Source organism: Rhinolophus sinicus, chromosome 7, assembly GCF_057876585.1.
Source record: "Rhinolophus sinicus isolate RSI-liver-muscle chromosome 7, RSI-T2T, whole genome shotgun sequence".
Classification (NCBI taxonomy): Eukaryota; Metazoa; Chordata; class Mammalia; order Chiroptera; family Rhinolophidae; genus Rhinolophus; species Rhinolophus sinicus.
In genome coordinates this window covers 43,099,337-43,124,085 of record NC_142507.1, presented here as the reverse complement: position 1 = coordinate 43,124,085, position 24,749 = coordinate 43,099,337, and the positions used below count along the sequence as shown (strand labels likewise).

General features: G+C 43.5%; 1 protein-coding gene across 3 annotated transcripts in view; it reads right to left on the bottom strand.

The window, feature by feature from the left end:
* Positions 1-24,749, bottom strand: part of AHCYL1 (adenosylhomocysteinase like 1) — a 36,070-nt gene that overhangs the window by 3,467 nt on the left and 7,854 nt on the right. Inside the window, exons 1-15 of one of the 3 annotated variants that reach the window (XM_074319133.2) lie at positions 22,536-22,734; positions 10,643-10,754; positions 8,249-8,392; positions 7,035-7,135; positions 6,527-6,629; positions 5,257-5,351; positions 4,564-4,670; positions 3,636-3,752; positions 3,315-3,378; positions 2,432-2,520; positions 1,902-1,972; positions 1,431-1,525; positions 1,247-1,345; positions 788-856; positions 575-653 (exon numbers count right to left, since the gene is read on the bottom strand). In XM_074319133.2, the coding sequence (XP_074175234.1) occupies positions 575-653; positions 788-856; positions 1,247-1,345; positions 1,431-1,525; positions 1,902-1,972; positions 2,432-2,520; positions 3,315-3,378; positions 3,636-3,752; positions 4,564-4,670; positions 5,257-5,351; positions 6,527-6,629; positions 7,035-7,135; positions 8,249-8,392; positions 10,643-10,733 (1,324 nt within the window). In that variant the 5' untranslated portion in view covers positions 10,734-10,754; positions 22,536-22,734. Of the gene's footprint in view, positions 1-574; positions 654-787; positions 857-1,246; positions 1,346-1,430; positions 1,526-1,901; positions 1,973-2,431; positions 2,521-3,314; positions 3,379-3,635; positions 3,753-4,563; positions 4,671-5,256; positions 5,352-6,526; positions 6,630-7,034; positions 7,136-8,248; positions 8,393-10,642; positions 10,755-22,535; positions 22,735-24,749 lie in introns of those variants that run through there. The other 2 variants (XM_019730479.3, XM_019730481.3) reach the window with 2 other exon arrangements.

Sequence of the window (24,749 nt, the reverse complement as noted above, 5' to 3'; positions counted from 1 at the left end):
TTGGAGGGAATGAGAACAAGAACTTTCTTTAGCTTTAAGAGGACAGGGGTTTGGGCTGACCAATTATAGATGGGCGGTGGGCACCACTATTCAGAAAGGTCATGAACTAGAGACGATGAATTATGTCTCATGAACAAGCACAGCTGTCCCCTGGAATGACAGGAGGCTGTTTGCATATCTACACAGAAGATGGACACTAAAGCCCGTATGTGTTTCTCGTTTCCTCCTTTCGGTCCCCGGCTGTGCTCAGTGGTAGAGGGTAGTTTGCTGAACTTCCGCAGGTTACACAGGAGAAGAACATCTACCCTAATCCGTCGTGCTAATAAATAAGCTCTTTGCTCAGCAGCCGTAATTCTTACTACAACTCTGCAATGTGTGTGGTGTCAGTCTCATTTTACTGATAAAGAAACTGGGGCTCATGGAGATTAGAACTTGTCCTGAGGTCCAAAAACCACTAAGTGTTAGAACAGGGATTAGAACTCTGACTCTAAACCCAGTCCGTTTCACGATACTCATTTTACCAAACCATGCGGCAGTCTGGGATCAATACAGGCTTCTACTGTTTCTCACTCACCCATTTTCTTAGGAAGCAAGTATACATCTTGTTTGTATCGTCCCTCAGGTGCATTATAGAGCTCTATCAGTGCCAAAGCCTAAGTTGGGGAAAGAGGGTCAGAAAACACAAAAACGCTTCTTAGGGACAGAGCAGGGCACACTGTCAGTGGAACTGATCTAGGGCCCGCTCCACGAATCTCAGTGCAGGATGAATAGACACGTTGTCACGTACCTGAGTGGTCGCTGTGATGGACAGAACAAAGGTGGGAACTGTAGAGCAGCTCAGATTGAGCAGACGACCCTGGAAGGTAAAGAGAGCCCTGGCATGAGCTGTGTTATCCCTCTGTCTCAGAGTCCACTGTCACACCAGGCAAGCAAATGCAGGGAAACTTTATACCCGTCTGGACTCAGCTGGCAGAGGGAGAGTCACAGTTCCAGATGAGGACTCTGGGTTTTATCTTATTTTCTACAAGTCTACCCAAGTCTGATAAGCCAAAGACTCAGTTGTGATCAGGAAATGGTATGCTATTTAGTAAAAAGTAGGTATTTTTTGAGTGATTCTATTTTGGGGACCAGACCATTTGAGAAAGCTATCTCTAGGAAGTATAGGCCCAATATTTGTTCCCAGCCTCCCTCTCCCTCCCCTCACTCCATGGCCTGTGCTACAGGGCCAAAGCCCTTCTCTGCGTACCTCTGCCAGGAGGACGACACGTTTGCCATCTGGCCAGATGACATGGTCCACCTGAGAACGGACTCGCTCCCACGTTAGCTCCGGGGTGCGGAGGCTGGTCTGCAAGAAAGACGGCACAGATGGCTGTGGCTATCACGGAAGGAAGAGGAACAAGGCCTAGCAATAAATGAAGGAGAAGCCTCACCACATCGATTTCCGTGTTGGAGTGGCCCATATTGCATACAATACAACTGTTTTTCATGCGGTCCAAATGCTCCCGCGTCACTACATTCTTATTTCCTACAAGGAAAGGAGAGTAAAGGCTGAAGAAAGAGATGCCAGGGGACAGAGGCATCGACACGTTTCTCTCCTGGGAGAGAGGCCTGCGGCCATTATACAGCATGTATACGTTGTGTGAAAGGAAGTGTGCATTGCATCACAGCTCTTTGGGCTCAGTTATTTGGTTTTAAGATTCAGCAGTATAGAAAGCCGTCAGGGAAAAAGGCCCTTTGCTCTGGCAAACATGTAAGGTTCTGCCAGCTCACTCTAGTTCTGAGAGTCTGACACTCAGCACAGGTCTTGCTTAGTTTCTATGAATGTCAGTCAGACCACGTTGAAGGCTTAGGTCCCGAGTGAGCACCCCTCCACGCATGCGCACCCAGGCACTGACACCCACCTGTGCAAGTTATCACCACATCGACTTGCCGGATGACTTCATTGAGCTTTACCACCCTGAAGCCATCCATGCTGGAAGAAAAAGAGGACACTGTGAGCAAAGCAAGGAGGCAGGGGAACGAAAGCTGGTCACAAAAATGAGACAACTAAATTCCCTTCTCAAGTCAGATCCAATGCTACCTCTCAGGGATGGTAAGTGACAAGCTGTGCTAAACTATGTACATGGCCCTCTTGAGACTCCCCAAGGTTCCATCCAGGTAGAGAAGACGCCAGGAAGGTCTAGGAGTGCCCTGGGATGGTAAGTGACAAGCTGTGCTAAACTATGTACATGGCCCTCTTGAGACTCCCCAAGGTTCCATCCAGGTAGAGAAGACGCCAGGAAGGTCTAGGAGTGCCCTGGGATTCCAATGAAGGGAACAGAGCAATCCTAGCTTTCTCCTTCGAGAGACTTCTGCAAAGAATGGTTACTATAATCAATCATGAACGCTCAGAAACATCAAGTACCTGGAATGAATCAAATACTGTTCTTACCAGGCCTGCAGAGCACAGATAGGGTCGATTTCTGTGATGTAGACGATTGCTCCGAGGGCCTTGAGAGCAGCACAGCAGCCCTTTCCCACCTGCAGAGCATAAGGAGGAAGTCAGGTGGTCAGGTCCATTAAGGCATGGGTATTGGGGCTCTTGGGGGCACGGGAATTAAACTCCCCGAAACCACCGATCACCTAGCGAGCCCCAGCAGGGATGCCCCAGCCCAAGCAGAACCAGATCCCAATGCTGTGACCCTTAGTCAGAGAAGTGATTTAACAGACATTCCACGTTTCATAGCAAGGGCTGGGGCTTGGGAGAGTAAAAGGGATCAAAGGAATCAGAAGTGTTACCATCAGGGAAACGAGGCCAAGGAAGGGCGATTATAACCTCTAGTTTCTTATTCCAGAAAAACCTGGTAGTAACTTTCATTTGAGATGCATCTAACTCAAGGACAGGACAACCTAGCAGCTCAGGAACTTCTGTGGCTCATCACTGATGACAACAAAATCTCCTTCAGCTCTTGTACTTTAGAGACCGTCACCAATATGCCACTCCAGACTTCACTCCCCTGCAAGTCCCTCATGGGGCTAAAATGCCACATATTCATTTGAGTTACATCTCATAAAAGGTTATTTTGCTATAAACGGGGGGAAATGATGCCAACGTTCCAGTCCACAAGACAAAGTGGTGAAATCTGAAAACTCAACTCATTCTGGATGTCTGTGTTCAGAAATCTGAATAGTCGACTTCTGCTATGATTTCAAGATACATTAGCTAAAAGCGTATTTGAAACCTTGCATCAGTGACTCCGCTGACAGCACAAATCTCCACGCAACATTTCTGATTAAGTCTATGAAAGGACAGACACTGAGACCCAGCTATTTACCTCACCATAGCCACACACCACCACTTGTTTCCCACCAAACATCACATCTGTGGTCCTCTTCAGGCTGTGGAAACAAACAAGGGCTCAACTCAAACATTAGCTCAAACACAGTCCCTCCGCACAAAATCCAAAGTGTGGGACCATGCTCCATGAGAACTCCAATTGGAAGCTGGCTGGGCTCAGTATGAAATGGACCCCTCTAACTAACTTTTAAAGCCAAAGGAAGAGCAGGGGACAAGACTGGAGTGATACACACAAACACTGCAACCCGACCCCAATCGACCACCTATTAAGCTTGAGTATCTGTACAGTTCAACCTACCCGTCCAAAATGGATTCTCGGCAGCAGTACAAGTTATCAAACTTCTGTTTGGTAACAGAATCATTGACGTTCATGGCTGGAACACAGAGCTTCCCAGCTTTGGAGAGCTGATATAGCCTAAAATAAGAAGAAGCCACAAAAACAAACGAAAAAAAAGTTAGCTGGCAAAACACAATAGGTGGCAAAACTGCCTAACTCTCTTCAAGCTCCACGCCACCCTCCTCAGTCTTATTTATTGCCCAAGGATAGAAGTAAACAATATGATTTTGTCATCCCTCCTCACTTCATTTTCTCCACCACCCTTTTATTTTGGAAGGAAAAACAAAACAAAACCCTTTCAATTGAAGAAATTTACCTCTCTTCCATAATAGGGGATATATTTCCTTAGACCAGCATTTTCTCAATCTTTAAAAAAAACCCACCCTTACTTCTGATAAACAAAGATTATCAATCATTCTGATATAGTTCCTTTTGTGTGTGTGAGAGCATGTACGATGTGCCCCCAATTGAGAAACGCTTTTTCAGGTATCTTTTAGGTATTCTGACAAGCCAAGAATACTTCGCCCAGTTTCACTTTTTGTAGTATGTATAATGCATAGTTTTACAATAGAATTTTTTCCTATTTCAAATATAAAATTATAATGCAATACTGAATACAGTTTTTCAAGGTGTAGTCACTCCCTGCCTCCCTACCCTGATCGAGGATCACAGTGGAATAAGTGGGAGAGAAAAACGTGTGAGCTAGAACCTGAAATAACTTCCTTTTAGGGTCTCACTGATTTTTCAAAAGTAAAAACACAAAAGTTTTATCTAATGAAGACACTCCCATTTAGTCACTACGAGTCAGAAACACAGCCCTAAAGCCTGAGAGACCGGAAGAATCTGCTGAGGCAAAGACACAAGGGGCGGCTACTCCAGAATCTGTTACCTGTGAACACCAGTCACGCTCTCTTCCACAATGCCTCGGATCTTCTTAAACACGTTTGGATACTTCTTATAAACCCAGTGGGTTAAGTCTCCCCCATCATCCAGGATCTACAGAACAGCCAGAAGACTTCTATGGGAATTCAGGCTGCTAGAGCTGGGGGGTACTTTGAACCCACTTTTTGTACTAGTAAGAGAGCCCTGTATGTTTTGGAAGAGCACTCCTCAGAGCTCGCGAGAGCAGCTTTGGACACAGTCTAATCGGAAACAGTCAAATTTGTTGGTGTCAAATGGTTAAAAGGATTCCTAAGTTTGTTCTAGGCTCTAGTGAAGAGTATCAGGCCAATACACACTTCTTTTCAGTCTAGAGTCTTGAAACATACCGCCCCTTTGAATGTAACAGGAGAGCTGGGGCAGGAAGCAAGAAACCAGAATCCTACTCCATAGAGGTACCGCATCACTTCCTTCCATTTTATTCTGCTGTGTTTGAGCCACACGTGTTCAGTTAGTCTTACCCTGCCCCCACCTGTCCATTCAGTACTCAGACCCATTCTGAACAGGTATCAAGCTAAACATTTTGGCAACAAAGTAAGTGCATAAAACCAAACATCCAAAACATATTCAGGGAGCCATGTTTTGAGGGAAAAAAAGGAAACGAATCTATTGTCAAAAGTGTAGGGTGAATACACATCCTTACCATGTTGGCTTGCCACCCGTCCATGTTCACACAGCGGTCAATACACCACCAGAAGTCATCTTCCGACTCGCCCTTCCAAGCAAACACCGCAACTCCTGGGGAGAAGAAACACATCAGCCGAGTCCTCCTTTGGGGGGTGTCTCATACCAGCCACTAGCACTTTCTGAAATCCATGTGAAGAGTAAAAGGCCACAGAAACTAAGTTGGGAAGGATGTTTGCCCTTAGGAAGGGCAAAAAGTCAAAATAGCACCTTTAGTTCAGAAATTGGTTAAGAATTTAAGGCATTTTTGTTTCCAGAAGTATTTTGGAACCTTAAAATGTTCTTCTCTTTGGCCAGTTTTATACTTGGAACTCCTTCCTAAGAAGAAAAAATGCAATGGAAATCAAAACAAAGTTGTTCACTGGAACATTATTTATATTAGCAAAAATTCTGAAACAAGCTAAATGTTCAACATAAGGACAACAGTGAAGTAAAATCACATGTCCCTGTGACTGAGTACGACAAATGACCAAGTCAAAGTTTGCAGTGACGTGGAAAACTACGTCTGATAATGTTATATTTAGGTTATAAACCTGTACGCATACTGCGATTTATTCCATCTCTGTCAAAAGTGAATAGAAAAAAAAATTGTCAAGTATTACTCTACGTAGCAGGGTTGTTTTTCTTTTGAACCTCCTAAATTTTCTGCAATAAACACCAGAAAAGAGTACAGGAAAAACAAAAATGTTACAGTTGCTTTCTGTGGTTCCCGGGAAGATGGGGGATCCTGAAACAAACTTCATGGTGATTTTCTTTTGAACATTTTAACAATAAAAATCATTTCATGTTTAACTGAACTCACAAGTGGTCCATATATTTTCAAAGCAATATTGAATACCAAATTATCTAATGAACTATCAACATAGAAGGCACTTCTTGTGTTCTCTCAAAAGTGATCAGACTTTTGGTGAAAGGAGACCAGCTGAGCTCATACTTATGTACTTACGTAGCTCATATAGTTTAATATTCTTCCTTCATTTGACATTAGAATTGGGCATTTCCCCGTGTAATTAGATTCTTTTCAAAGATCACTGTTAACAACTATATAATATTCTATCATGAACAGGGATCATTATCCATTTTCTTCCTATTGATATTTTTATCGTCCTCCAAATTTTATAGGCCCTAGACAGACACGACACTGTAAACACAACTGTAATACATAAAGATTATGTTTGGATAATTGTTTTGAGGCAAAGTTGGCTGGAAATAAATAAAGTCGAACTTACCAGCCTCTGCCAGTGCGGCAGCCACTTCATTCTGAGTGGAGTAGATGTTGCAAGCAGACCAGCGGCACTGAGCCCCCAGCGCACAGAGAGTCTCAATCAACACCTGTGTTGACGTACAGGAAGACAGGGTGAGAAAGGAGGGCCAGACACGAGTGGTACGTAAGAGAATGATCCCCAGCAACCGCACAGCAACAGGGGCTACTCTGGGAAGTAATCAGAGGGTGTAATCCAGCTGGGTAGCACATTGGTATCTAACGTTACCCAAAAGATATGTTCCTAGAAGCCTTAGTAACAGTTTTATTATAACAATCGGATTTTTGGAAGGTTTGTTAAAAGTAGGTTACACCTATACGAACAAAATAGAAAACCCCATTATTGAGTACAGGGAGGTCCCACATAATAGTTATTTAGCATTTAGAGGTAGGATAGATAGGGAAGAAAAAGCAAGTTAAAAAAGTTTTTTTCTGCCTCATCAGAAGGCCCTTTCTGTTTCTCTCAACAAACTCACCGCTGTCTGGGCTGTGATGTGTGTACAGCCCACTATCTTAGCACCAGCCAAGGGCTTCTCCCCCTGAGCACGTTTCCTGAGTGAAATCAGAGCAGACATGTCTGTGAAAGAACAGAGGATTTGAGCTAGGTCTGCACTAGCAATATCATCCATTCTTGCCCCAGCAACAGCTAGGGCTGGTCTGGATCTGTTGAGATATTGTGAGATAAGTTAGAAAAACTCTAAGCACATTTCTGTGATAACTGGCACCTTCAACAGCAAAACAACAGCAAAGGGTTTTCACCCAATCACTTAGAATTTCTCTCTTCCACGGTTTCAGCCTTTATATGCAGAGGACTGAGTAGAGAATGAAGTAAATCTCCTAACTGATCAAATGGAGGGTGCGTCTCACCACTCATTTGGGAGGAGAGGGAAGTTGTTATGGCACTGGCTAATGGACTCCTATATATAACCCTCACGGCAGGAAGAAAACTCTACCCTCAGCAGAAGCCACTGCTTCTGTTTTTCTATGCTGTCTAACCCTATTCTGTCCATCTTTTTGGTTTTCATACTCCCTCCCAGTGCAGGACATGCTTCAATGGCAAAACAACAAGAGTCAAGAGACCTTACTGGGTGTGGGGTGGAGAAACCAGATTTAACTGACTGTTAGTCACTGGTACTCTTGCTCCAGCAGAGGGTGCTCAGGACCAAAGACCAAATGAGACCCTAGGTCACCACATCTGGAGCTAAAACCCTCCCACATCTGCTGCTTCTGTGAAATCTGGGTTTCGGAGACTGGCAGCTGTGGTGGGATCCCGCAGAACTAACCACCATGCAGCACTGATCCAGGGCTGGCTGACTGTGCAAGATCTCGGAATATGGTAGCACGGGGGTGGGGGAACAGAAAGTACTCTCATTACCACATGCTGAGAACAGGAAACAAGGGAGAACAAGAACAAAAACCCGAAGGCTCAAGCTCCACACAGAGAGATCTGCTTGTACAAAGGATACTGGATTTTCCCAGGAGACTCTTTCTTTCTTCCTTTTAAACATTTTATTTATTTTTATTAAAATTTATTGGGGTGACAATGATTAGTAAAATTATATAGGCTTCAAGTGTACAATTCTGTGATACGTCATCTAACCCAGGAGACTTTAAAGCCTTAAGTTGTCTGCGGATCCTGGTGACCAGCAAGCGGGTTGCTTCTGGGACCCTCCGCATGCCCTTTCTTTACCTTGCTCTGCAATCTCAATCTCCCGGCGTCCGAATTCTGCCTGCTTGATGTTCTTCACGCAGAAATTGCTGCTGCCCTTCGAGTTGGTTTGCTGCTTCTCTCGGGGGGAAACCTCATCATCAGAGCTATCGGTATAGGACGCGGCTAGAGCCAGGAAAGAAAGAAACAAGGACAGAAAAGCCTCAATGGTCCCCACTCCACTGAGCGCGGTCCCCAAGGGACTCTCGTTTAAGTGAAGCCAACACTTAATTGGAGTCACCTTTTACATCACTCAGTTCCTCTCCAGGGTTTATTTACTAAATGGTATGAATGACACTGCTGTGGATCTTTTAGGCCTGTGGCCCTTTTCCCACTCTGATGACACTTAGCCATTAGTCCCTATGATAAGGGGCTATTGAGCCCAATCTGGCACCAGCTCTAATGAATCTCAGATAACAGGGGTACTTGGTCCCATCCTGAATTGGAACCAGACATGGCAAAAATGGAATAATTTAGGGTACATAAGGAATGCTATTTCTGTAGATTACTGGTTTCAGACTTAAGCATCGAAAGCATCTAACAGAATCATGTGGAAGGTTTGTTAAAACACGGTTGGCCAGGCCCCATCACCAGAAATCCCATTCAGTAGGTCTCAGGTGGGACCCAAGAATTAGCACTTCTACCACGTTCCCAGGGTTGTTTGTTATGCTGCTGTTCAGAGGACCACACTTTGAGAACCACTCACATGGACGAAAGTGGTAACATAGTCTTACAAGGGGTTTTATACCAGGTTGTGCTCAAGGGATGTAGAGGCGGAAAGAAAGGACACAAAAGGTGAGCCATGCTGGCTCCACTGAGAGCCTTCAGATCACTCAAGAGGTTTGACTTTGCAAAGCAGTTTCACACAGAATCTGCATGTGTCCTCTCAGACAGATTTGCAGGAGGACGTACGGTAATCACTCCTTACCGCTCAAACCATTCTTTACTCTCGGGATCGAATATTTCCCTGATCGCTGTGTATCAGGTCTCTCGCGCTGACTTCTGTATGCGGCTTAGCTAACAAGTACTTCTGTCTAGATAACAAAAACACTGCTAAAGGTATTTACCTCCTAGGACAATTAGACGATATTACTAAGCTTTTAAAAATGCTCAGTTCCCCATAACACATGGCCATCAAGATCTTTGAAGACCTTGTTAAAGCTTTGTTCGCTCATTCCACCTGTCTTCCTCTTACAACTCAATCTTGCACAAGCAATTCTTTCTTAGCTATGATTAGCCTGCCATCCACCACCTTTGTGTCTGTCACTCCAAGACACCCTGTCATTTGATAGCCATTATGTTTGGAACCTTTTCTTGAACACAGGCTCACAGTCAATCTGTATGTTCATTTATTTCAGAACGTAGCCCTGCAGACCACCATTTGCTCTTGTCTGCCTATTTTATGTATATTGGGTTGTCAATGGCACAGGGCAGAGAATAAGTTTGTAAAAATGTATTGACTTGTTTGTTTTTTTGTATTCCTTGCACTGCAAGTCCGTATGTTAACAACATAAGGCAAACAATATTCTTGCAAAAGACAATAAATGGCTTTTGGTACAAGTCTCTTTGACACTAATAGCAATCTCTGACCTTGGGCGAGCCTCTTAATGTTTTAACAATGTTTCCTCAGTTGGGATTAGAGGCTCCTGTGGCTCTTTCAGTGTTGGGCTCCTCCAGTACTCAAGTTCTAAGATTCCATACCCTTTTCCGTGTTAATTTTGTAGCACCCCCTCTAAAGCTACGAGGGGCACAATTCAAACCAGAAAAGAGACTACTCAGACAGTTAAGACAGAGAAGAACCAAAAAGAAACAGAGCTGGAGCCACATGACAGTTCCACTCTTTCCTACTTCAGAGGTTAACAGGGGAGGACATGTCAACATAAAGAGCAACCTCGTACATGAAAGGAGCCAAATACTAATTTTTATTGTCACAATTGAAGCAAAGCATGAAAAGGGTAGGTAGTAGGGTCTATCTCATATAAAGGAATTAGAAATTACGCTTCCAAAGTACATACACTTCTTTTTAAGGCCAGTTCTGTCAGCCAAAATACCATTGATTTTTTTCCTTCTGTGACATGGGCAGATAAACGTGGGAATGGGAACCAGCCCAGAACTACCAACCAGGCACTGGCCACAGACCACACACAGAGACAGCCGGAAAAGAAAGCCTCAAGATGACAAAAGCTTCCCCAGCTACAAGGCGGGCTGGGAACATTCCCACTGCCCAACCACTAATTATCAGCTTTCAGCACAAAGACGGGCAGTCTTGACATGAGGTATTTTCAGATTCTAGATAAGTGAGCCCTGGGGAGAGAACCAGCTTAAGACTCTGAGTCAGGGAAGAGAGGTCAGAGGGGACATGAAGCCCACACTCACCTGAGCTGTAGCTGTCGGTGGAGGACTGAGAAATGGAACGAGACAAAGACCTGCGGCCAGTCTTGGTGGGGAATCTGGAGAACTCCTGCATGTCATCAGCAAACTGGATCTGCTGTAAGAGGAAGACAAAAAATGGAAAACTAGCAAGGATTCTATAAAATGTTCCATTTTTTAAGGCCATACACTGTCTTCACTAAAAGTTATCATGTGGTTCCTGCTAAGCCAGCAGTTCTCCCACCAGAAATGAGGGTGGGTGGAACCTAGTTTCTGACTCCTTCCCCAGTGCCAATTACTGCCTCAGCCCAATTGTTTCAGCAGAACTTTTTGGGGGGCACGGGGTGCTTAAGACCCAATTCTTTTTGCATCTGTCCAATTTCACAAGTTTTCCTTCCCACAGTCCATAAAGTTTCCTTTCCTCTTATAACCTTGACACATTAAACCCTTTACCCTTCCTCCCAACTCAATCAAAAAATAGGCATAACGTCATAGTGCTTCTGCGTTTTTGCTTTTTTCCAGAATATTCCCTTGCAGCACATTCTTATCCTGAAGTTAGTGACGGTCATCGTTTTTTGAAAGAATTATGAAGAGATGCCTTGAAACGGTGCCGAGCACCGGGGTGGCGACGTCAGAGCCCAGTCACGTACAAAGCCAATGTGGCAGCCCCAGAAACGTCCACATCCAGTGAGATACCAGAATATGCAATTGAGGAGAAACGAAAAACACACACACCGCAGTCAATTCCAACTAATTTGAAGGAAGGAGAAAATAATGACTTGGTAAACTCTGCTTTAAAAACTTTCTTAAATGAAATAAACCCAAACTAGGTAACTGTTTGAAAGACACTTGGAAAACTGGCTTTATAAATAGCAAATAACTTATAATTAATATTATTTGTAGACAAACTAATGGGTGTTTCTAAAGGGCATGAAAGTACTTTCTTCTATAAATGGTTTAAACTTTCCTCCTGAATTCCTATCTAAACCCCGATAAACTCTTTCAACTTCAGCCTCCTGAAAAACAGAATGGGTTGGGAATCTGAATTGAGATTTTCCTCACAATCTGACTAAACCTGAAAATGTTCCCACAGAGAACGCATTAAGCTAAGTCTTCATCAAATATCTCTGGAAATGGAGCTATTACAGATGATAATCTCTCCATAATATAGCCACTTTGAAGCTAGGTATACTCTGTTTCCCCGAAAACAAGACCTAGCCAGGCCATCAGCTCCAATGAGTCTTTTGAAGCAAAAATTATATGACCCGGTACTATGTTATATTATATTATACCCAGTCTTATAGTAAAATAAGACCATGTCTTATATTAGTGTTTGCTCCTCAAGACGCATTAGAGCTGATAGGCTGGCTAGGTCTTATTTTCGGGGAAGCACGGTGGTACACTGCCCATTAGTTAGTGTTCCCCTCCCTGTCACATGTACCCTCCAGCTAGGGTAGCATCAGCGGGCAGCGTAAGAATCAGGCTTAGATGTGCGGCCTGGGCACAGGCAGCTCAGCTGGACGAATGGGTTACTGACTTCGCAGGACGCCACAGGCAAGGAAGCAGTAGTCAAGGGAGCGCAGGTTTGTTTCCACACCAAGGATGAAAGCAGAGACTAGCCACGCCATAAATACCACGGCTGGACAGCAGGCCCGGGAGAGAAACCTGAGTGTACCTCCACTTAAAACCCACCTGGCTCAACATCCAACTGCGCAAGCTTTTTTTCTTTGGGCTACTCTGTGAAATGAGGGGGAGGAGGCAGAGTCCACAGGCTGTTTATGAAGTTTAAGGAGATCCTGAAGGCATGGAAGAGAAGGAGCCGCGTACCTGGGCATCTAGCCCAGGGCTCCGCACAGAGAAAGCGTTCAATAATTATCTGTGATTAAGTGAACCTTTCAAATTTCTTTTTTTTTCTGTAAAATCAATCAAATTTCAAAAACAAATAAGTAAATAAAGGCTCAAGCTAAACAACATATACCACACCAAAATTTGATTAACAAGTATCTTGTACATCTGCAGCAGCCTTTCAGTTTAGGTGCTAAAACTTTAAATAGCTTAAATGTCAAACACACAACTTAAAAAAACACACAAAACACCCCAAACCACTCACTGAAGTGGTTACATATCAGCACTGCGCTCCTGCACAGGACTTTCCAGCGCATCTTCACACGACTTCTGCAGCCGGCAAAGCTAGTTTTACTGAAGAGACTACAAAAGGACCAAGGTAACGACTTTCAACCCCATATGCAGTTATTCCGGGGGCAGAAGAAACACACAGCCAAGAGACCTTTTAACCCTCCCCAGGCAGCCCTCCGTCCGTCAGCCTCCTAGCTTCTCACATGGCAGCCTCCTCGGAAGCTGCTCTCTTTCCATGGCTGTTCTGACTCCCTCCCTTGTTCATCTTTTTTCAAAAGGTTTTGGGTATATTCCCAGACACCACCTACCTGGGGGTGGGGGAGGGAACTGCAATAACATTTGCAGTTGTTTTAAATAAAAAATAAGAGGTGGCTGTGGCAAGATAGAAACGTGCTTCTTCTGCACCCTGAGAACAGCATTAACAGTCATAATCCCACCTTGTACTAATAAAGCTCATCAGTTGCCTAAAGCTTAGCAAAATCTTTCCCATCTAAAAATATTACCCTGTGTCGCAAGCAGCTTACGAATCACTGCAGTGTCCCAGCTCTCAAATAATGAATACTGTCCACGCTTGAAGTGGGCAGAAGTGAACTTCAGCCAGGACATGGGGGGGTGGGTGGCTGTCTATTCTTGCAGCTCTCTGATACTTTCACTGATTATAAATAAGGTGGGCCAGGGACACAAACATGCACGATAACCTCGTCTTCTCTCCCACCCCCAAACCTACACGCTGAAGAGAACGTGCATCCCCAATATGGCTGTGGAATGCAGCTGCTCGGCCAGCTTCCTCCTGGCCTGCTGGCTCCCCAGCCAGGCGCTCTATCTGCCTCTTGGCCAAGCACCTCCTGGAGTGTTGTTCACCTTCACATTGTAACTAAAAACACTGTTGCCAAAAGCAATTTTTGGACATCACTAGTTTTCTCTCTAGTGAAACCAGATCTCAATTTAACAGTTGCCTTCTAACTGGGTTGGTCTCACTGCATTTAAGCCAAATATGGTCAGGTAAAAAACAAAATCCAAAGACTGCAAAGTTGTTCTGTTTCCATTACTTCCCATTATCATGATTTCTTCCAATCATTATTAAGTCTTAATTGGTGTCCTTCAGTGTTTCTTCGAATCCAGATCTGTAAGGAATGCTAGGTCTAAATACGAGATAGGGTGGGGAAGAGGGAGAGGGAAATGCAGATAGGTAGTGAAAAGTCCCAAAGTATCTGAAAATCAGAAAGTCCTGTTAAAGAACTACTTTGCGTTCGGATACTCCTCACCCGTTAGCAGCCTCACCCGCAGCAAGCACACTAGTATCCCTCCCTCCGTGAATGCCACATTTCAGAAAGGCAAGGCGGAGTGAACCCAGTCTCCAAATAGCACATCCAAACACAGCAGTCTATTTGCTGTGCCTTAAAACCTCAAACATCAGGCCAATTTAACATGCTATTTTAGATCCCCTCTTTAAACGGCTTAGGGGGTACAAGAGTTGACTCTTCCCTGTGATACTGAGAACGGTAAAGAAAAGCTCTACAGAAGAAACAATGTGGGGTATGGTAACCTACCACCTAGTGGTTAAGTCTGGTGTCAGAGCGAGCTGAAAAACTGCTGTACAGAACTTACAAGAGAAAGGGATCGGGGGCAAGCCAAAACAGCCGTCAGCCTCCAGAGAAGAAAACCTTGTATACCGCTGGTGTAGTTGATCCTAATTGACGCCTTTTCCCACTAGAAGCTGAGAAGCTGACGTCCACACATGACCTGCTTGCTTAGGTGTTAACCACCCAGTTCTGCCTTCTAGCTCCCGACTCACAGAGAATCAGAGGCCGCCAGACTTCCATTCCACTACGACACTACGGCCAAGTGACGGTGGCCAGGATAATCTTCATGGAATAGTATATTCTTTTAGTCAACACATTTGGTAGGCACCAATGCACCCGGTGCCTGCCATTCCAGGAACATTTATGGAAGAAAAGATGGTCCTTTCCAATCTGTACACGTGTTCCGACACACAGTGTAGTAACCAAATGGTTTTGTCACTGAATTTCACTGCTTCTTTAGGAACAGCTAGATACAAGCCTTATCTAGATGGTTTTTAATTCAGGCCTCCAAAAATCAGAGGTCAGGCTAGGAGGCTTATTAAACCGGTTACTTCACACGCCTATCTGACAACTTTTAATTTCCTCAGAAGGGTTTGCTCCTAAGGGTGAAGAACTTGACTCAAAGGTAAACAGCAATCATCGGGGAAAAAAAACACTAAGAAAGCGCACTGAGAAGTGGGTAGCGGGTACTGTCTGTCTCACTGCTGATTATCTGAAAGGGCCAGCATCCCTTTCTATTGACTTTCTGAGACAGTCCCGAATTTATGTAATCTCAGCAGGTCCTTCTTCCTGCTCTCAAGTCTTTAAGTTCTCAGTCTCCCCTGATGGGGCCTGAGTTTCTGTGGGGGAGGGAATGGGCAAGCTGGCCGACACAGCACACATGTTCCTCTTGACTCCACCGTCTGGCTTCTCAACAGTGATAGGATCTTGATCTCGATCTCTCCATCTCTCTCTCCCCCCCCCCCCCCCCAGAATCCAATTCCAGTCAAAAGAAACTCCTTTCAAAATGGGATTCACCTTGATCTTTCATCAATGTTGGTGGGAGGAAGGGGAGAGGCAACACCAGGGCCCACCCACATTGCTGAGTCACGGAAGAAACGGGGAGGAAGGAACATAAAGCTTGGAAAACTCTGCCAAAGAGCGGTTCTACCCTTATCAGCTTCTCTCTCTCTTTTCACAGGAGACAACACAGTTTATTAGCTTCTATTATCTCCTAAAATGATCTAGTAAAAATGAGTGATCTGGGCCTCCAACTGCCAACTAGAGGTAAAATTAAGAGGTTAAAAAATGGCTACAAGTAGGACAGGAAAGAGTTTCCTAATCCTTTGAAAACCACAATTTACAACAGAACATAACACACATCTTGACTATGTTTCGATGCCCACTTGGCTATCTCCCTGTCCATACTTTCCTCATCCTTGCCCACTGCCAGTGTTACATGAAAACGTGCCAGTCATTCTTCTTTGCTCCTGACATTGAATTATCATCAACTCTTGTCAAAATGTTTTTTGGAGTACAGGTGACTGAAGGAATCTAGGTTCCTGAAACATACCCATGACATCAGTGATACACCAAAGGTCTCCCCATCTCACCCCCCCCACCACTGTTGCACTTTCTATTTATTTTTCCAAGTTTATTATGATCACTTTCAACATACAAAAATTTTAAAAGAAGAGTATAACGAACAGCTGTATACCCTGCACCTAGACTGAAACTTTCCGTTTTCTGTATTAGGTTTCTCTCTGTATATGTGTACATATGTACACACACATACTTTCAAATGGTCCTGAATGAAAAAAAAGGTTGCAAACACACAGATTCACCAATTCTTCAGAATGCATCTTCTAAGAACAAGGATATCCTCCTACAGAATCATGCTAATATTATCATAACTAAGAATATTAATAGAAAAATATTGATAATTCTCTATTATCAAATATCCAGTCTGCATTCAAACTTCTCCAATTATCTCAAGAATGTCTTTCATAGTTGTAGACCCAACGGCCTTCTTCCAACCCAGGATGGAATCAAGGTTAAGTGCATTTGGTTGTTAGGTCTTTAGTGTTGCTATTAATCTAGAATAGTCCTCCTGTTTTCCCCCAACCCCCCACCCCACCTGCTGTGATACTGACTTTTCTTGAAGAGCCCAGGCCAGCTGCCTTATAGAATCTCCCATATCCTGAATTTTTCATTCTGTTACCTTCCTGTTAACTGGAAGTTTAATTTTGAGGTTTGATTAGAAAGAGGTTAAAATTTTGGCAAGAATATTTCAGATGATGTTGTATACTTCACTTTGCATCATATCAGGTGGCACATAACATCAGGTTGTTCGACTCTCAGTGACACTAAACTGAGCCCTTGGTTAAAGTGAGGCCATCAGTGTTTGAAAGGTATGTTTTCTCCTTTGCAAGTAAAGGGTAATTTGTGGGGAGATACTTGTCAGCCTGTTAATAGCCTGTTCCCTGGTGACTTCACCATCTGTTCATAATCCTTGCCTGAACCAGTTATACTGGGGGGCGTGGGGGAGGGTGGTTACAGAATCATGAGGGTTTTTTTCTATTATTCCTTCTGTATGTGTTAGCTGGCACTCTTTGGTAATGAAAAGCTTTTCTTCTCCCTCTCTCTTTCGCTATCTATTTTTTTTTTAGCTTGTCATTCATATTTTTATTTATTCAGTATGTTACACTCAATTACCCAGTGAGTGCACAGAATGTCCCAATTGTCCCCAAGTGGGCCAGCGGCAGCCTCCTTCCAGCTGACTCTTCTGTCCTTTTGACGTGACCCCATTCGAGCACGTCCTTCCTTTCTGACATAGGAAGACATACCGGGCCCACCTTCCCCTTGCTCTTCTTCTGCTTCAGACCAGGAAACAACCGTTTCTCCATGGAGCCCCGACTTCCTTCAGTGGAAAATGGTATTTAGAAACTAGTATCTAGGTATAAGGTGAGCTAATTGCTACTAGAAGCGTCAGTGCTTCCAGGTTCTTTCAGTGGAGAGAAAAACAAATCCTTGTTTTACTCTTGAGTTCATACTGATATTTCCATTTCAAATTTAACATGACTGTTTTTTTTTTAACTTTTACTGTCCTATTTGTATCTCTTTTCTCTTATGTTGACAATCTTAGTCTCTAATAGCAATAATATATTTACTTGCTTTATTCTATAATACATATAAAATCATTCTTATTATGTAAGACTAAGATTACTAACAATAATCTACAGAGCAAAGTGTCGAGATTTCATTGAAGTTCTTTTTGTCCTTCGAATATATTTCACAAAGGCTGTATAGTCGAAGTACTGTTTTTTGGGTGACTATATCAATTTGATATATAGTTCATTTGTTTATAAGCAATTTTAAGGTTTCCTTTTCTCCTGTTTAATTTTATTTTTTGATATATAAAACATCTCCCAAGTTTAAAAGGTATATTCAGAGAGGTCTCATTTCCTTTCCTATCCCCCCAATCCTGCCCCCCCCCCCATTTTCATTGGTTTCTGGTTTATGTTTATTTTTGGAGGTAGAAAAAAGCAAGTATGTATTTATATTTTTATTTTCCCCTCTCTTTCTTCCTCACAAGGTAGCATGCTAAAACATTCTGCACCTTGTGTTTTTTTCCCTTGGAAATCACTTTGTATCGGTTCAGAGAGTGTAAGAATCAGTAATTTTTGAATGTTGGGAAAGACAGAGCCAGGTTACTATTGTTCACCTTACATGTTTGTAATAAAAGTCATTAGCCTTCATTCACAGTCGTTTTTAAAGCCAATCTTGACTTTAAATGTAGCTCAGCTCATAAAAAGTTAACTGGAAAACTTTACTGCAAGGTGTGCTGGCATGTTCTTTAAGATGAAAACTTGTCAACTACTTACCAATAGGTAAATCTGTATTCTTCAAGTTAATTTTTATGAAAAGAAAAGTTAACACCAAAAGCAAGCGATCAGTGGACAGCTTTAGAAGATGGAATCTCTCTGGCATTTTGAAAGGTGGCCACACAGACGGAGTAAATGCCTTATGTCTTAGCCTACCAAGAAGGAACAAGATTGGAGACATATATATAAGAACAATTCTTCTTTCCTTGATCTGGAAGTCTAGCTTAAGTGAAGCTGAAAGCCAATTACATCTTACAAATTCAAACCCTCTTCTATGGTTGCTTCAGTGATTCCCACCTGTGAGTCAGCTCAGTATTTGGGAAGGCCGTCTCTAACTACAGGTGAAAGACACAAAAGCACTTGCCAAATAGTATTAATATATGGCAGAAGAATTATTAATATAAGCAGGGCCCAATAAGTGGCTGCCGAGTCTATGCTGGCCAACTTTCTGAACCCTAGACTAACACCCCAAAAGGCTAATGAGACGGAAACCAGGTCAGTTTTCTAGTCACCATCCACCGCCTCCCATGAAGTCTAGACTCAAGGGAGGAAAAAGCCATCAAAACTCAACATTAAATACAATAATCTGACTTGAAAGACTTAGTGTTAAATAGTAGCTATGTAGTAACAGTATCACGAGTGGAAAGGACCTTTCAGAATCCATGCTGTAGTGAGAATGGATCATGTGAAGTTCAAAGGACAAGGTGAAATCACCTTAAAGGTCAGCTGCAGCTGGCTTTAGTCTCCCAGCTCTTAAAAACAAAACAAAATATTACGCCTCTAGGAGGCGACTAGAGACACAAAACATGGATAAGAGTCTATCAAAGATAATCAGGCACGTCAAAAACGTAATTGTATTTTTCATTCTAGAGAGGCAATATTTACCTTCTTGACTTTCTAACTTGAGATGCATATGTTCGATTTTAGATAAAATTCTCAATATAAAATCACAACCTTAGCTCATAAGAAACAAGCTGGTTGCAAGGAATAGTTGGCTGCACCTTCTTTGGGGGCTATTTAAAAGGAAGGGCTACCTATTGCTCCAGAATGAATAGAGTACAACCCCCCCCGCCCCCCACCTCAGACCAAAACACAAAGTTTCTTGACCTATGACTTTCTGAACAGCCATTTTTTAATGAGTGGCGAGGAGAGATGCACAAGGATAAAAAGCTCTTGCTTTAGGTCGTGTGGCAAAGCAAAAGTCAAAATCGAATTTTGTATAGGAAAAGTTACTCAGCAAAGTGTACCAATAAATAACGCTGCTAGAGTATCACTGATCTATATATTTTTCAAACCTTTTGCTTAAATCTTGGCATACAAATACCAAGTAAAATCACCAGTAAATCAGGACTTTTACTTAAAGCTGATTAGAAGTGTGAAATCTACACTTGCTAGTGTTGTGAAAACCAAGGCCGGAATGCCTCGATTTCTATGACCCTCTAGTTTAAGCAGTCTGCCTCAACATTAGTGGCTTGCAACTATGATTTCCTTCTGCTAGACGATTTACTGCTGCTTCAACTTGAAAAGGGTGAGAAGAGCCCAAACACGCATTCTGGCCTTAACTTCCACTGTCTTTTGGGGGTGGACTGGAGAGAATGTATGGGCAGTCTAATCCTGACCACTTTACTTGGAAGAAAGAAATGACCCAGAATTTCCTATTGGCATCAAAAGCAATTTAGCAATTCTACCTGGATTTATTTATACAGGTGGTTTTCAATTTGGTATGGTTAAAACTGGCCAGTGATTTTTTTTCTTTTGGTCATCTGAGAAACTTGCTATTTTCATAAGAAATGACCATACTTTAAAGCATGCAACAGAGAATGTATTTTAAATGTGCTTTTAAAAGCAGTTTATTCAGCCTACGCAGAATGGTAATGGGGAACTTTTCTTTCACATTATCAGAGAATATGCCCTTAAATTGAGAACATTCCACTAGGTTCCTTCCTCATCTGTCATGTGCCACTCAACCAGTACCGCTCCACGCCACCTTGCATCTTATGTCCGAAAGATCTAGCAACATTGGAGCTTTCCAATACATTATATTAAATTTGGGGACCCCAAGTAAAAAAATTTTTTTAAAAGACATTTTGTCACTGATGATTTCCCACGTGCTGGTACCAATTCTCTGACTCTACTATGACTAAAAATAGTATTTGTGAGGTTATTAATTTTATTGAAATATTCTGGGGTTAAGTAGTATATGTGATTACTGAATCTTTGTTTTATATCCATGGTAGACATTTATTTAAAGTACTCATTTAATGAATGAAGAAAAAAACTCTGGTTATATGTTTTTTAATAGAATTTTTAAAAAACAAGCTGAACAGAACCTCAAAAGAAATCTAAACAGACCCAGGAAGAGAGGTCTGAAATTCCTTCGATCATTTTGAAGGGCTTCTTTAAAACTAGAAAATAAAAGTCATCGGTAGTGTTATTATTGTCCCTTAGATTGGGTAGCGTTGGCTTTAATGCATCATTGAACAATGAGATGTGCTTGTATCAGTAGCAGATTGGAAGAGTTCACAGCAGAATAGTCTGTCCATCCGCTGGAGAGCAGTTACACACGGAACCAGAGAAACGAGCACAAGCCTGCAAAGACCCCCCCAAAGAGGTGTTGGCCTGTGGTTATACTAAAGCCCAGATTTCAGGGAGGTAAAGGCAGAACTGGCCGAGGACTCTGCGTGTGCGTTGTGCTCCAACCTCTAAATCTGGTCGTGATTTTTCTACATAATTCTTTCTCTCCGCGTCCCAAACAAAACTTCATTCATGTTTCTATAGCACGTTACACATTGTACTAACCCTGAGGCAGGGTCTGGCCATTCATTCAAGTCAAACACCAACTCTTCCAGGAACAGAGACATACTGACATTGAAGATATATAAAACAAAGCCTTATCTGCCCTCCCGTTTTAATTCTGTGTTCTGTTCGATAATAAAGCAAAAGTGACAGACCCCTTCAGGACCAAAAATAAATCTCTTTTTGTCAGGGTCTCAAATTCCCTCAGTGTGGCTTAAGGAGGTAGCTGCTGTCCTGGTGACCCGAGTGACCAGCTCAGCCAACTGTCTCTCTGGGCTGTGCCTTCCTTTTTTCCTATCATCTTTCTGCAATCTTTGCTCTTTGGCTATTTCCTTAGCCCCTCAATCAACTCCTTTTGTCATTTCCTCGGTTTTGAAGCCAGAATTTCACTAAAATGCTCTCACATGATCTTTATAATTTTACTATCACCGTTAGTCAAGAAATTCACAATGTAAATTATCATGTTAAGGAAATCCTCATTTTCTGAGGAGATTTTTAATCCATTGAGTCCAAAAAGCTCAGCCAACCAGAAACTAGAGGTGGGACTGGGGACAGAGGGCCAAAATCATTAGCATTTCTAAGGGAACACAGAGTCAAGAAATGCTTTTGGCTTAGTGGAGGCCTAGCCATTCCTCATAGTTACTTTTCCTAGAGACACCCTCAAGTTCTTTGCAAATTTCTTTGGCTGTACACAGGAAGAAACTATAACCAGTCCGGTTAGGAGATAACAGTCACAAACACCCAACTCATGGCCTGGCTTTCCCCAAATCACACTCTCAGTTCTAGGCAAGCATTCTAGGTGTTCAGCCTGGAGTCCATGGATGGGCCAATTGCTATACATACGTACATATTTCTGGAACGTGACCACAGCTCTGACAGAGCTCCAAGTCCCACATGATTAAGAACAACGACACTAAACTTACATGACTCAAATAAGAACGTCCTAGGAGTATAAGCTCCTTGGGATATGGACCTCTGTCTTGTTCACTGATGTATCCTGAACACCCAGCACTGGTCCTGGGACACAGGAGGTGCTCAACCCTGAGCTGACAGGCCTGCACGATTTCTGGCCTGGCTTACTCAGAATGCCCTGGAAAAGAAGAGTGAGCATAGGCTACTTTCAGGACCTGAACACTGGAAATCTTCACATGGGCACAACGTTTTTCCTCAGGGCCAAAGTCATCCAAGATACGTGGTAGCTCATTACCACCCAGTGCAGATTTCATAACAGTTTTGGCAAGCCTCGCTAGATAACCTAAAAGAGTGGCTCTAAATCTGGGATCTTTCAAGTTCGAGCTATTTCAAAATGCACATACACCATCCCATTTTCCACCTGCCCCTTCCCCTAAATCCCTCCCCATTTTGATGAAGTAGGTCTGGGTTAGGGCCCCAGTCATGAATATTTTGAAAAAGCTGCTTAGGTGACTGATACTGTCCCTTCCTTCCCACTGCATGAGAAGCACTGATCGGACATAATCTCAGCAGGATCTGAAAGAGCGAACACAAGCATAACGGGTTTACCAGGCTCTTGAGAAAGCAACTCGAGGAATGCAGGAACAAATGGGCTGGCTGCGGCTGGTTTGGAGACGCAACAGTAAGGCAAAGGAAGTAGAAAATGTGCCTCTAGTTCCAACTCCATCTGTCAGGTACAGGCAATTCATCAGATGGACGCACAAGGACTTAGGAGAACATGACGCAGAGCCTGTCTGAGAAAGACACTGTATTTTCACAGGGGCTTGATCCAAACTCAGCGGAAACTGGCAAGGTGCTCTCATTCCACACATGCCCAGCGCTCAGCTAAACCCCTCCCTGTGGAGTCAGCAAAGAATGTGCCGAATTCCGACCCTCTACTCCCCAGAGAGGAGGGGCTCCTTCCCCAGAATGCAAGCCTTGAAACTAATCTCACCTCCACTCCCAATTACAAACGCAGTAGAGAAATGAGGGGCCTCCCAACAAGGGCGCTCTCCTAACCTTTATGATTTGTAAATGGCCTTTACCCCATCTCACTAAAAGCCAAACCTCTGCCAACCTCAATTCATTCCCAATTGGCAAATAAGAACAGAAACCACCCCCAGAGTAATGTTTCCCTCTGGGAAATCCTGGGGAAGGGGTGCAATAGGGTCAGTCCTTCTAACAGGCATTTTCCTTGGGCTCCCAACAGTTTGTTACATTTAGAACACCATGTTCCCAACCAGCTCCGTCTCTTTTCTGTTATAAACCTGAAGTAAACAGATTCTACAGCAGCTACCCGTCTGTTACCAAGGCCACTGTATTGATCGGTATAATTAACATTCACAATTCATCTACTCCAGCATGACAAGCCAGCTGGGCCGCTCTCCCTAAGAACTGAACATTGGGAATCTTCATGTCTTGTTTGCTAAGAAGTCTGGTGCTCGGAAGCTGGGCACTAAAAACTCAAGCACTGAGTAAGGAGTTAGAGACCACCTGGCCACCCACAGGAAGCTGAATTAGTTACCAGAACGACTGAACACAGCTGCCATGTAAAGCTGCAAAATTCTGAAGGTCTCCCTCCCCCTGTACCCTGCCGCGGTCACGTACTTTAGGGAGACGTCACACATAAAACCCTCAGCGCCAATTAGAGCCCGAGTTCCTGGTTAGGACAAGCCCTGGCCCAATTCCCAGAAGCCGACCTCTAAAGAAGGTGTATTTCAAAGACAAGGGCGTATATACAAAGCTTTTGAACTTGGAGCTCAGCCTTCGGTTTCAAAGGGGCAGCTGGGGTTGCAGAACGAGAAGCAGCAGAAGTTTGCCCAGCACTGCTGGGCAGAGCTGTTGGTTGCCACTTCCAGGACTCCAGCACACATTCTAAAACGAAAGCGTAGGAAGCCTCTGTTCCTTAAATCAAGCACGCGTGTAAACCAGAATACCAGTTTCAACTTTGGGTAATGTCCCTAAGGCTAAGGGTTTATAATGTAGTGGGAAGTTCAAGTTCCCTTTCCCACGATATCTAAGGATACCCCTAAGCTTCTAGCCTCTTGCCCTGTGGTTCCCATGCTACCGGGCCACATATTCTCAAGTCTCCTCCCGCACCTCTTATTTCTGGCAGTACAAAGGGATCTACTATGATGCTGGCCATTCTCATCAGTCTCTCACCTGAAGTACTCCACTATCACCCACGTGGGAGGGGTGTAAGTTAGGAAACCAACCCGTGAAGGGGAAAGTGAGCCAAAGCCATCAAGCATGTCCAGCTCATTTTCCCCTAGGGATCGTCATCCCACAACGGTTTTACTCAGTAAACAATTACTGACAGTATTATGTGCCAGGTACCACGCACTATACGTATGTGTGAGATACGGTCCTTGCTCTCAGTATGTTTGGACTAGAGAAATCAAATGAAGAATAAGATTGAGATAGCAAGTCAGTCCTGAATACAGTCTGAGAAGTACTACCCTAAAATCAGACCGATACAAAACACACGGGAGCAAATTACTTTGTTTAGTTTTGGTACCCAGTCTCCCTACTCTACGTGAGCTCCCTACTCTCAACACTATGGGATATTTAGTTAAAATCAGCCATGGAGCTTTAGGGGCACCCACAGTTCAGATGGAGGGCACTGGAGATAGTATAAAACCACCCAAAGTTGCTGGTTCCAGTGTGCGTAAGTTCCTGAGTTGAACCCTCAAGGCACTGATAATGAGGCTCTTGGGAAGCTGAAAAGCATCCCAAAGAGGGGGTGACAAAGAACGCCAACAACCTCAGCTTTTTTCTAAAGAT